Source organism: Sminthopsis crassicaudata, chromosome 2, assembly GCF_048593235.1.
Source record: "Sminthopsis crassicaudata isolate SCR6 chromosome 2, ASM4859323v1, whole genome shotgun sequence".
Lineage (NCBI taxonomy): Eukaryota > Metazoa > Chordata > Mammalia > Dasyuromorphia > Dasyuridae > Sminthopsis > Sminthopsis crassicaudata.
This window is the reverse complement of record NC_133618.1, coordinates 422969018-422982661: the sequence shown is the minus strand read 5'-3', so window position 1 is coordinate 422982661 and position 13644 is coordinate 422969018. Positions and strand designations below refer to the sequence as shown.

The window sequence follows — 13644 nt, the reverse complement described above, 5'->3', positions numbered from 1 at the left end:
CCATTTGACTTTCTTTAACTTGACTTTCTTTATACATTTGGTCACTAAATACTACAGGCCTGTTGGGGATCGCTTACATAAGATACAAAAACCTCCTTTGCCACCTGGAGAAAGACCTGAGAGAAATGTAAAGCCAACTCTACCAAAGTAAGTTTACCTCTCAAATAGTACATGAGAGTCAAATAACTGAAGGCAATTTTTAAAGACATATCTATCATACAACCAGTAACATGAAAAGAAAAATAATGGAAGCCATTTGAAGACTGAAATTCTAAAACTCAGATGTAAAGTAACTTAGCCTACATGAAAAGAAAATAAGACTTTAGAAAGGTGAAAAGAAATGCCTGATAGCTAAATAGTCTTTGTAAAGACTAGACTTATAAGTTAATCTTACCTTTGTAGGGAAATAGTTAATATAATAAGAATTATTGTGTTTTTTGCAGATATCATTACCAATAGTGACATTTTTCTCAGAATATTTCTAGCAAAGCATCATATCCACAGTTCATTGTGGATATTACCACTATTTTCTCTTCTAACTGTGGTAGGAATAACTTGGGTACATTTCCTCCTCCTGTTCTCTATAGGAGTTTTCTACATTGTCCAATTTGTAATATTTTAAAATATATTGTGGTTGTGTCTCATCTATTGGAAGACAATTTCTGGTACATTTTTCAAGGGTAGGAATGGTAAAGGAGAGTGCAAACCTTAGGATCACAGAGATGGAAGGATACTCAATGACTAGTTCATAAAATCCCCTCATTTTAAAAAATGAAGATATTAAAGTGGGGTTAAGTAATTTGAACAAGGTAACTTTGTATAAAATTTTATATACATGTGAAGAATATTTTGGCAGAACTGAGGCCCATGATGTTTTTTAAATCTTAGTCCAAAACTGTTTTTACTATCTCAAGGCAGCAATATCCACCAAATAAAGATGTTGGCCATGACTTTTAGGCAGCTGGTTTAAAATCTGCTGAGAAAACCAAGCTAAATTAGTGTGGAAAATCCTCTGTGCAGCAGCATTTTCCTAATTTTTTTTCTTCACAATGTAAGGGAACATGGTCTGGGACTTAACAATGTTGTCAAAAAGGAAAGCAGGGTATTTATTTTTAAAACTTTCCAGTTGTTTTGCTGCATCTTTTTTTATAACTTGAATATCCTAACCCTGAAGTCAGATCACCTGGGTTCCAGCTCCTGCTCTAATACTAAGTATAATGGACAGCTCATTTGAAGTCTCTTTATCACAATTTTATTCTTTGTAAAATAAGGGGGTTGAGTTTAGATGATCCCTAAAGTTCCTTTTTAGCTCCAACATGACATGATCCTATTTCAAGAACAATTAAAATTATGATTTGCTGAATAAACAGCTTTTTGACTATTATTTCCATTGGAAGTTCTAAAGATTTTCTTATTACCCATAATGTTGACACAGAAATTAATTGCTGCAAATCTCTTTATATACAAGCTCCCTACATACTCTCCCAGTGGTTTTGTTTCACATTTTAACTAATTTAAATGTGCTAGATTCTTGGTGGTTTAAACTTAAATATGCAAAAGTGGAAATTTGATCATTTAAATTCCAACTATTTCCACAGGGGAAAGAAACTAATTCTTTTTATTGTTCCCTAATTCATTTTCAGACATGGATGGGAAGCAGACAGAAGAGGTGATGTAAGTACAAAATGTCTTGTTGTCAAATATGATACACATTAAAATCTACCACAAATTACTCGTGGTTGGAGTGGTGGCAATAAATACGTATTAGACAACATAAGAGCAATTTCTTACAGGCAGGTTGGAAGAATCACCATGATTCTAGGCCACATGCCCAAATTTTAAGGTCTTTGTTATACCATCCTGACCCCCAAAATACCAAATATTCAGGTTTTACCCAGGTCACCCAGAGAATTGATAATTAAATTAATCAATCAATCAAGTTTTATTTGATCCTCTTATGTCTCAAGGGTATGCTTTTTTCTGAGTAATGAGAAAGGGTAAGTAGCTAGGTGACAGCACAGAGGATAGAATGGTAAGCCTGAAATAAGACTCAATTTCCTGAGTTTAAATGTGACCTCAGATATTTACTAGTTGTGTGACCTTGGACAAGTTATTTAATCTGATTGCTTCAGTTCCTCATCTGTAAATTTAGCCAGAGGAAGAAATGGCAAATTCCTCCAGTATCTCTGCCAAGAAAACCCCAATTGGGATCACAGAAAAGAATACAAAACTGTAGTTTTAACAACTACAAAACAGTCAAGTAGCAGACGAGAAAAGACTGACATACACCAGATTTAATTTAAGTTTTGAGTTGTGATATATGTATTTTGGGAACTACAGATCAATATGTACTTGACCAGTAGTCTTCAGATACCAACAGGAATAATGCTAAAAAAAAAATAAATAAAATAATAAAGCTGTTTAATCAGCAAAACTTAACTTTAGCTGCTATTGAATTAGAGTCATGGTATGTTAAAGTTAGAAAAGGACCTTAGAGATCATATAAACCTTACACGGTTATGGGCAGAGCTGTAATTAGAAACTTTTGAATCTGAGGTGGATGGGAAGAAAGGGAGAAGTATAGTTGCCGGGAGAATGAAAGCATTGCCTGGGATACCTTCTTTGTGGCTAAAGACTCAAAGGTTGAGGGGATAAAAGTATGTCTTCGGATATGCTAAATGTTGGTACTTTGAAACAAAGTGCCATTCTTCCCAACCAAGTTATGGCTTTGGCAGTAGTCTTGAAGGATTTAAGGATTTAGATAAACTGAGGAGTTAAAAATAGGCTGAAAGGACAAACATGATAAAAAAAAAAAGAGAGAGAGAAACATTTGGAGAACATTTAAAACAATTTCAGCAAGCTAAGTGGGATGGGGGTAGGAGTAGTGGTTATAGGAGATAAAACCTAATAGATCTTTACAAGATAAGAATAGATGCTGAATGTAAATCAAGGCAAAAAAATGTAAATGATATGGTAGAAAAATATGAAGTCAGAATGTATTCTTAAATGAAGTAGTAGTATGATTAAAGAAAGATTATATTTTAGGCTGCCCTATCATGTGCAAAGTGGACGCTATTAATCTACACTTGTTCAAATGCCACTTCCTGAGTACTACACTTGATCTAGGTGTAGCTAATTGTACCTGAGTCTAAGCAGGATCTAAGTCAGTAAACCCTCGTTCAAATCTAGTCTGATTCTTACTAGCCATGTGACTCTGCTTTAACTTAACCTTCCTAACCTTTCTAAATAATAAAATGGGGATTATAATAGCACTTACCTCCCAAGGTTTTTTTGAGGATCAAACAAGATAATATTTGTAAAGCATTTATCACAGCACATAGTAGCTGTTGAGTCTTTTTTCAGTTGTATAAATTTTTTTGTGATCCCTTTTGGGGTTTTCTTGGCAAAGATACATTTTTGAGATGAGGAATTGAGACAAAAAGTTAAATAGCCTGTCCTAGGGCGATACAGTTACTAAAGATCTGAGGTTACATTTGAACCTAAGAAGATAAATCTTCCTGACTCTAGATCCTGCAGTCTATCCATTATACTATCTAAGTGCCCCAGTGCACAGTAGGTAGGTGCTTAATAAATGCTTATTTCCTTCATGCTTCTCATGGTGGGCTCACTGATAATGTTTGGGATAGTTCTTTTCTTAAATGCTCAGTATACTACAGGACTACATAAAAATGATTTTTTGGCTGGTTCAAATTAGTCCTTATTTACATGAAACAAGAAAACAACATGATTCACAATAGATAAAGTATTGCTTTTAAAAATCAATATAATATTAAAAAGAACCATCCAGTGCTATTTGTCATGAAGTGTGGCTACGGTAAACAAAAACTACTTTGATCCTGTTACTGTCTATTTTCTGGACTCTACTTGTTCTCAGGTTAAATTTTTCTCTTTACCCAATTAAAAATATAGCAAGGAAGGACAGAAACAATCATTTACTAAGTCAGGCACTGTACTTTCCAATATTTTATTTGATCCTCACAATAACCCTGGGAGCTGTAATGGTCTCCATATTATCATTGAGGTAACTGAGGCAAATTTAAGGAATTTAAGTGACTTGTCCAGAGTCACATAGGTAGTAACTGAGATGTAGTAATTGAGGTTGGTTTTAAACTCAGATTCTTCCTGACTTCAGGCCCGGCTTTCTATCTAATAATAACAATATTAAATATTTATTAAAAGATTTCTTTCTACATAAAAAGAATAATTATTATTAATGATCATTGCTATCATAATAATTGATAGTAATAGGCATCTAGGTGGCACAGTAGATAGAACATAAGGTCTGGAATCAGGAAGAACTTGGATTTAAATCCAGCCTTAAATATTCACTTAGTAGGATCCTAGGCAAGTCACTTAATCTGTTTTCCTCAGTTGTCTCAACTGTAAAATGAAGATCATTCTAGCACCTACCTCCCAGGGCTATTGTGAGGATCAAATAAGATAATATTTGTAAAGTATTGAGCATAATACCTTACACATATAGTAATTACTATAGATATGGTGCGATTGTCAGCCATTATTAAAGAAAGAAGTATAGAGAGTCAGGAGTGGAGCCCAGAGAAAAAAAAAGAATGAGTACTACAAAGATAAAGAAACTGATCTCATATTCTAAAGCTTTAAAAATAAAAAATCGTACTCTTTTTAGTAATACATTTAATGTGATACTGGTTTAAAAAAAATTCTGATTGATCCTCATAGTATATTATAAAGATAGCAATACCTTGAACTTTGAACTTTATGCTACTGATAGAATAACATTATTCTTTTTCTTGCCCACTCCAGGAAGAAGATGATGGTATGTAAAGAAAACCCTACTTAAATTATTCCCTTCCAAATGGTCCTTTAAATGAACATATCTTATATAGGCAAAGGAGAGGTCTGATGATAGCCATATTATGTTAAATAGATGTATGAATATATAATGAAGCCAGACAAAATAATTTTTTCATTGCTATTTTTTTAGGTAAAGAGGTAGACTATAATTTCATCAGTATGTATGGAAATTCTCTACACCAATGCAGACTTCATCAGAAAAGTTCCTAGAGGTCACAGAGAGATATCTAGAATGCAGAAATTAAGTGGTTTATCCATGGTTACATAGCTAGTATATGTGAACCCAAGCCTGAATGATTTACTCACTATTTATTATATCACACCATCTCTCTCTTTATTAGGTTACCAAGAAAAATTGTTGAGTTTATGCTTAATGTTGCCCAATTTCTGAATTTTGCAATGCAATTTTAAAACAAATATGCTGTTAAGTGGCTAAAAACAAAACAATCCCAAATGTCTACATTTATCCTATTTAACATACGTGGAAAGAATCAAGACAGAATCAGTGAAGAAGTTTGAAAATTTTTTGAAAACTCAATTATTTCTAAAAAGAGATGGTTATTTTTTACCAACATAATGAGTCAAAAGGGCAGCTAGATGGTACAGTAGATAGAGCACCAGTCCTGGAGCCAGTAAAACCTGAGTTTAAATCTGGCCTCAGATATTTACTAGCCATGTGACCCTGGACAAGTCATTTAAACCTGTTAGCCTCAGTTTCCTCATTTGTAAAATGAGCTGTAGGAGGAAATGGCAAAACATTCCAATATTTCTTGCCAAGAAAACCCCAAATGAAGTTACAAAGACTCATAAAAGATCAAAATGACTGAAGAGCAATAACAATAACAATAAGAGAGTCAAAGGAGAAACATATCATATGATATAAAACATACCAAAAGAACTTAAAATTAACTTCATGTAAATTTTTACCTTTATAGTTATGTCATATAGGCATTCCAAGGAGAATGTCTTTTGGAGGATGGGCTGTATCTTCAAAACTACCATCTAATTAGAAGCAATGTTTCTCATTATCATCACTCTCTATATCAATCTGATTTAAGTTATAGCCCTTTAAATAGAAGTTTTAATGAGTAAATACATTTATTCATGGTTCTATTGTTCTTTTCTCTTCACCACAGTACCACAGAGGCCACTCCCCCATCCAGCTATCCCCTCTTTCTCTTCTAATACTTTCCCTTCAAGATCTATTAAGCCACCATTCAAACTTCCCCAAACAGGATCTAACAGTATGCCTGGACAAATCACAGCAAGGTTCGTCTCTATCATTGTCTATTTGTTGGTTTTGAGCTAATATGATGTCTGTTGCCATACCAATCCATGGTAGGGCACAATTTCCCATGCCAAGAGATTGGATCAGATGGACTAATGGGGGAAAGCAGGTCATATTTGGGATCAGTGAAGCCATCTCTTGACCAAAATGCAAGCCAATCTTGGTGTTATTCTTTGTTGCTGCTTCCCAAGTTGGCAATGCATATGGCTTTTGTCATTGTCCTAACAATAGAATCAACACTTGGAAAAGAAAGGAAGAAATTTGGAGGGGGAAAAAAAGAGGTGAACAATTTAGCATCATTTGAAAACTTCATGCACACACACTCACACACACACAGAGAGAGAGAGAGAGAGAGAGAGAGAGAGAGAGAGAGAGAGAGAGAGAGAGAGAGAGACAGAGACAGAGAGACAGAGAGAGAGAGAGACAGAGAGACAGAGAGACAGAGAGACAGAGAGAGACAGAGAGAGAGAGAGACAGAGAGAGAGAGAGAGAGACAGAGAGACAGAGAGACAGAGAGAGACAGAGACAGAGACAGAGAGAGAGCACCAGAGAGTCCTAGGAGGTAAGAGATCTCTTATATTTTAAAAAGGAGATAATCAATAAATATCCTAGATGTAACAGGAATAGTTGCTGCCCAATTTATCATGGTTAAAACAGATCAAGGGTCAGAATAGCAATAGTACTTTTCTAGTTACTAAAATAATAAGGAAAAAAAAGGAGTCAGAGGCAAAAAAAAAAAAAAATCACAGAATGCTAGCAGCAGTCAACTGATTACATCCAGTAATTAGTTTGTCAGGCTTTTATTGTAGTCTTTATAAGACTCTGGAATGGACTACCTTGGAATAAGCATTTCAAGTAATCCCTTCTCTACTATCTTTCCTGGAATTTGGGAATAAGCAGATGTAAGAAGAATTTTCATTGTATTTCTCTTCCTCCACCCTGAAAATCCCATCATTGTTTTATTTATCTCTAATTCTATCTCCACAGTACTTTTCCAACAAGTACATCACTGCCACCATACTTTTCAAAAGGTATGTATGTATGTGGTTTAGACTTCCTTTATAATTGCTACCACACCTAGCATACTTCTGGGCTTAGAGTAGACTTTTAACTATAGTATAATTTTGCAAACTTGAGAAGGAAGACCAATTCTTTTTAAAATAATTTAAACAAAAGTCTCCCTGGCAGGCTGTGGTGACATTATATTAAAACCAGGTAGGGGATTTAGATATCTATGAACTCATTTAGGTTTGATTAATTTTTAGCTCCAAATGTCTGACCAATAGGCATTTTGTTATAGTCTTTAAAAAAGATGTGACTACTCCTGCCCAAAATTTTTAAAAAGTGTTATGATGTAAGAGAACATAAAGTAGTGTAATAGCACATATAGTGATATATATCTATAATATACATGGAATAAATAATTTGGCATGAGATATGTAATAATCTATAGCTAAGCCAATATAGTATAATGGATAAAGGATGGGCCTTAGAAGCAGGATGACCTGGAGTGAGCTCCTGGCTCTGATATAATAAATTGGTGGTAAGATACTAGGCAAATCACTAGATTTTTAGTGCCTAAGACAGATCTGAAACTAAAAATTTGAGGAATCATTGACCTTCATTCTGAAAGAAATTTCAAAACCAAGAACTGTCTGTACTGATGAAATCACAGGTTGGTGGGTGGGTTGGAATGGGAAAGAGTAAAAACTTAATTCACTTTTGTTGGGGGAGCAAATGTTTCTTTTTCACTTATAGCCTCTCAAGATCTAGCACATTTCTAGACAAATAATAGAACTTCTATTTGCACCTGTTATATAGTAATCTAATCTATCTCACAGTTATGTGCCCAATTATTTGAAAGTCAGAATGCTGTTGCGGAAAGAGCACTGAACTCAACAGCATTCAGGAGAGCTGGTTTCTTATTTGGGCTCTCACAGTTACTAGTTGTATGACTTTGGGCAAGTCATTTAACCTGAACCTATTTTGCCATCTCCAAAATGAGAATAATATATACATTATGTCAGAAGATAATGAAGAAAATACTCTGTAAATATGAGTTATTTTTGTTATAATTACATTTTATAAGTTGTATATATATTTAAATACATATCTTTATAAATTGAATTATTATGGTTTAGTTGAGAGTAAATAGTTATCTATTTGAAATAACCAGGAAACAATATGAGACAATATTGCATTCCATAAAAACAAGATATAGCATCAGACCTTACTTTCATTCAGTATTTTCTGAATGTATTTAAATTGCATCACTATGGTACTAGCTGTATTACAGCAGTTGGAGAAATCTAGGGTTAATATGAGAAGATCTGGGTTCCACTATCTGAGTGATTCTGGGCAAGAAACTTAATGTCTCTGTGCTTCAGCTTTGGCTACTGTAAAATGAGAGAGTAAAATAGAATATATGATCTCTAAAGCTCTGTACAATTGTAAAATTGTGTGAATATAATACTTAAGCCTTTTTAATGATGGATAGGATTTAGATGAATGTGTCTCTGAACAAAATGAAGTTTCTCTGAAATCTCTTTGCCACATTCAGGTAATCCATATCATTATCCTCTCCCATTATATCTATATTAAGAAGAAACTAATATCACTATTGAATTGATCTCTCACATTCCATATAGGCAATTCTCACAAATATCTCTCTCTGTGCTTAGACACTGGTTCTAAATTTCCTCCTGCTTCATAAATGAATAAAACAGCATTGATCAAGCACCTAATATCTGCAAAGCATAGTGTTAAGTACTGAGAATATGGATGAGAAAGCATGACCTGATATACTGGATAAGGAAAAAATTAATAGGGAAAGAAAGGAGAAGAAGGAGAAGCAGAAGAAGTAGGGGAAAAACAAGGAGGAGAAAAAGCAGAAGGAGGAGGAAGAGGAGAATAACAATGAGGAAGCAAAGGAAAGGAGGAAAGAAAAGAGTTTTTGAAATCACAGGAAAGAACAGGACAGAAGGAAGGACAGTAGAAGTCACTGATAAGCAGGACAACTTTGAAAGTAACATGTTAAATTTATTATATTCTTAAAAGAGAAAAATGAACTGAAATAATAGACTCATGATTTGCTGAAAGATGCTATATATATATCTATATATGCTCTTTCATGTACAATTGTTTCCTGTTATACTGTGTATATGAAACAGCTCACTTTACTTGATGTTTGTTAGGATCAGAATTTTTAAAAATTAACATCCAGGAAAGTTTAAAAAAAAAAATTATGCTTTTATAACACTTTGCAATTTATAAAGGATTTCCTAAATTCCTTTTAAAATAAAAGTCAGTGCCATTTTAAGCTATTGAGGTTTAAAATAGTATTAAGATTTTTGAAACACCCAGTATCTCATTTGATTTGCACAACAACCTTGTAAAAGAGGACAAATGCTATTATTTTGGTTCTGTTGTCAAAAGTTTCGAATCATTATAGATTCATTCTATAATGATGGTAATAAGAACAATGACAATGTTGATGATGAATAGCATTTATATATCACTTCGAATTTTGTACAGTGCTTTACAAACATTATCTCATCTTATCCCCCCAACAAGCCTGAAAGATATGTGCTAGTGTTATTCAGAAATTTAGTGAATTGTCTAAGGTCACAAAGATAATTAAGTGAGGCAGAATTTGAATCCAGGTCTTCCTGACTCCAGATGCAGTGTTCTATCTTGAAGGAGATGGCAGCCTTGCTGTACAGAATAAAAACAAATGACTTTGTAATATACTGTCAAAGTTAATTCTATGTTGTTTTCATTTAGATAAAATGATGAAAAATAACTTAATAGGCATTATTACTATATACTGTTACAGAAACATTTAAAAATCTATAACATACTATACCACATATTGGTTCCCTTCAGTAATTCAGTGTAATTTTCATTTGCATGTGGTCAAGTAATAAATTGCTTATATTATTAGTAGGTTTAATACATACCTAGAAGATCATTGTATATTACATTTTATTTATTCTGTGGTAAACGGAATTGTACTGTGTCATCTGAGCAGATAATATGCTTTCTAAATTGTAGAAAACATTTTTATCACTGACTCCTGACAGTGATCAAAATAATAAAAATGGTATTTGAGAAAAAAATATGATTTAACGGAAGTATTAAAAATGTTACAGTAAGAGGACTATCTTGATAAGTTTTAATCTATAATTTTAAAGGTGCTATCAATAGACCACCATCTAGAAGTCCAGCTGAGAGTAGACCCTTGCCAATTCCAAACAGGCAACAATCACCATTTCTTGGGGACGATGAGGTAGGTATAATGATCCTCAAGTCATTCTTAGTAGAAAGTGATTCACCATAAACTACTTTACTATTTTTGAATACATTTCAGTTTGAATGCATTTCATTTTTCTACAACAGATGTGTCAAACCCCCATTGTAATACTTTCAAGTGTCCTCAGAACCAGAGTAAAATGGGTGATAATTAGCAATATGAATAAAAATACAATAAACTATAGATAATATTGATATATAGCCTTCTAATTTCATGTGCATCCACAAGGATCCTAATAATATGCAATTTAGTAGTCCTTCAAAAAGTTTGTATATGAATGTGATACCACTGTTCTATAGTCTTGAAATTACTTTCTGGGTGAATTTTAAGAACAAAATGAAAATAAATAAGGGACGCCAGATACAGAAGGAGAAAAATAAATTTTTTCTCTATCAACTCTTTTGAGTTTCATCCAAATTTTGGGGACACAGGCTCCCAAAGAAAAACAATTCTGAATTTTTATACATTTTCAGATTTATGGTATTAGATAGAATCCTTTTTTTTTTTTTTTTTTTTTTTTCCTGAGACAATTGGGGTTAATCGACTCACCCAGGGTCACACAGCCAGGAAGCATTAAGGGTCTAAGGTCACATTTGAACTCAGATCCTCCTGACTTCAGGGCTGGTACTCTATCCACTATACCAATTAGCTGCCCCTATTATTCTTAATTCTTTACACTAGTTTCATCATCTTCTTTTGCAGCATATTTGTGTGTATATATATATATATATATATATCTATATATGTTTATATAGATATATATATATATAATTGTATATTTGTCTATAATAAGATCCTCTTCTTTGCTGTATATTTGCTTATAATAAGATCCTCTAAGTTCTATATTGGGCAGCTATTCTGTGTAGTGGATAGAGCACTGGACCTGGAGTCAAGGATGATCTGAGTTCAACTATGACTTTAGACACTCATTAGCTGTGTGGTCCTGAGCAAGTTACTTAATTCTATTTGTCAGTTCCCTCATCTTTTCAAAGAAAACCCCAAAAGGGATCACAAGAGTTGAACATGACTGAACATGACTCAACAACAATAAAAAAATAAGTTCTTTATAATATGAATGCCTTGTTCATATCTATGTTTGTCATGATAGCCATGGTGAAAGTTAGTACAGATAAAATGCATTTTGTTGAACTTATTCAAATTCTTGATCTTCTGATAAACTTAGTGTCATTATTTTTTTTAAACTAAATTTTGCTAAAAGAATAAAATTTCCTTGGCTATGATATACATACGTATGTATGTATCTTAGTATTCTTTCAGTCCCAAGGATAGTGTTTCACCCTGTGTTTCTAAAAACAAATAATTCCTGTAAACAAAACTTTTCAATTTATAGGGAATTGTTTTTGATGATTCACATATATATGTAAAGCTATGTGAAACCAAGTTCCATTTAAAAAACACATAATTTTTCACTCTGTTTATATTAACATAATTAGCACAGTTTATTCAGCTGCAAATTTTTCTTTTAAAATCTTCAGAACTCATTGAATAATGAATGGTATGTTTCCTACGTTACACGAACAGAAGCAGAAGCTGCTCTTAGGAAAATAAACAAGGTATGATGCTAACATTTATTGGAGATGGGGTTGGGAGAGGGAGGATAAACATACCTTTAGCAATGATACTATTGGAAAAAGCATATACAAATAGAAAATTAAATATAATTCTAACCTGTGTTTACCTGATAATCCCAAGTCAATTCTGTCAAAAGTACTAGCTTGACTAGTTTTTTTTCATTTAATGACCTGATTGATTATATTTATTATTAACTGGGATCATTCAAATGAAGACTAATAGACTAATGCAACGTCTATCAATTCCTTTCTCAAGTATGGCATTTACTACAGATTGCTTTTCACAAAAAAAAAAAAAAAAAAAAAATCACTCTCATTTCACTTATGGAATAATTGAAAAAATTGCTGAATGTATCCCTGAATTTAGTCAAAATCTTGACACTGATGAATATGCAGTGTCATTTTTTAATTGATTAACTATTAGGTAGTAAGCTTTCTTAAGAGATTGATGAAAGAAGGAAAAGGTTCTTGAATCTTCCTAATAAAAAAAAGCCAGATTCTTTCTGACACCTATTCTTTACATCATAATAAAATTTTCTTTTGATATTTCCTTTTAGGATGGCACTTTCCTGGTGAGAGACAGCTCTAAGAAAACAATTACTAACCCATATGTACTCATGGTGTTGTACAAAAATAAAGTGTATAACATTCAAATTAGGTACAATGAAGAAAGTCAAGTTTACTTATTGGGAACTGGCCGTCCAGGGAAAGAGGTAATGAACATTTGAAAAAAATAACTTTTGAGACTTCTTTTCAGACTAATTTTCTGGAAAAATTAAATAGATATTGAATCATGAAATACAAAATATTTAATACATTCTGTGAAATTCATTCTGTGAGGTAAATATTAAATAGAGAATTTATTAAGTGCTTACTATATGCCAAGCATTGGGTTACTAAATGCAAATATTCTTTGTTGTTTTTTTTTTTTAAACCAATCTGTATAATCAGTAGTTATACTACTGCAAATTTCTAGAATTTTAGACATTCCTAAAAAACAAAAACAAACAAACAAACAAAAAAACAAAGCCAAATTAAAAGACTTTAGTGGAAGAATTAAAAGGGCATATGAATATCATGACAGAATTGCTGATTAGGTAGTTAGGAAAATGTTTATTTTTCCAACACTTTGAGGTTTGCCTATCTTAAGATTGTTAAACTGGTTTTCTCTATTCTTCACACTGGGCAAAGTATCCTGGCTCCTGGCTTGTGACTTATCAGAGGACCATCTAATTGGAGCTAGAAGGAATGTTAGAAGTCACAGATATAAACCTTCTTATTTCACTCATGAGAACACTGAAGCTGGATGATTTATTCAGTGTAATAGATGAAGTACAAGTCTGAGGCAGGATTTGAACTTGGATCTTCCTAACTCTCATCTGAGCCAGTTGATTGAGTTAAGCTAGAACTATCTGGGTCCACAGCAATTTAGAGAAAAAATGAAGGACAGATTTGTAGGTATTGGACTTATCCTGCATTTAAAGTACATAACTAACAGTTCTTTCCATCCTTGCCCCAGATATGACAATTTATTCCAAAAGTTGAAAACACTGAATATTTTTGAAATGTAAAATAGGATGCCTATAATATGATTAATT

General features: G+C 32.9%; 1 protein-coding gene across 2 annotated transcripts in view; it reads left to right on the top strand.

Annotated features, from left to right (window-relative positions):
* The window catches only part of LCP2 (lymphocyte cytosolic protein 2), a 70852-nt gene that overhangs the window by 55492 nt on the left and 1716 nt on the right, over window positions 1-13644 (top strand). The window contains exons 13-19 of one of the 2 annotated variants that reach the window (XM_074292040.1): window positions 58-147; window positions 1644-1678; window positions 5991-6123; window positions 7130-7173; window positions 10336-10430; window positions 11951-12028; window positions 12604-12759. In XM_074292040.1, the coding sequence (XP_074148141.1) occupies window positions 58-147; window positions 1644-1678; window positions 5991-6123; window positions 7130-7173; window positions 10336-10430; window positions 11951-12028; window positions 12604-12759 (631 nt within the window). Of the gene's footprint in view, window positions 1-57; window positions 148-1643; window positions 1688-5990; window positions 6124-7129; window positions 7174-10335; window positions 10431-11950; window positions 12029-12603; window positions 12760-13644 lie in introns of both variants that reach the window. The other variant, XM_074292039.1, reaches the window with a different exon arrangement.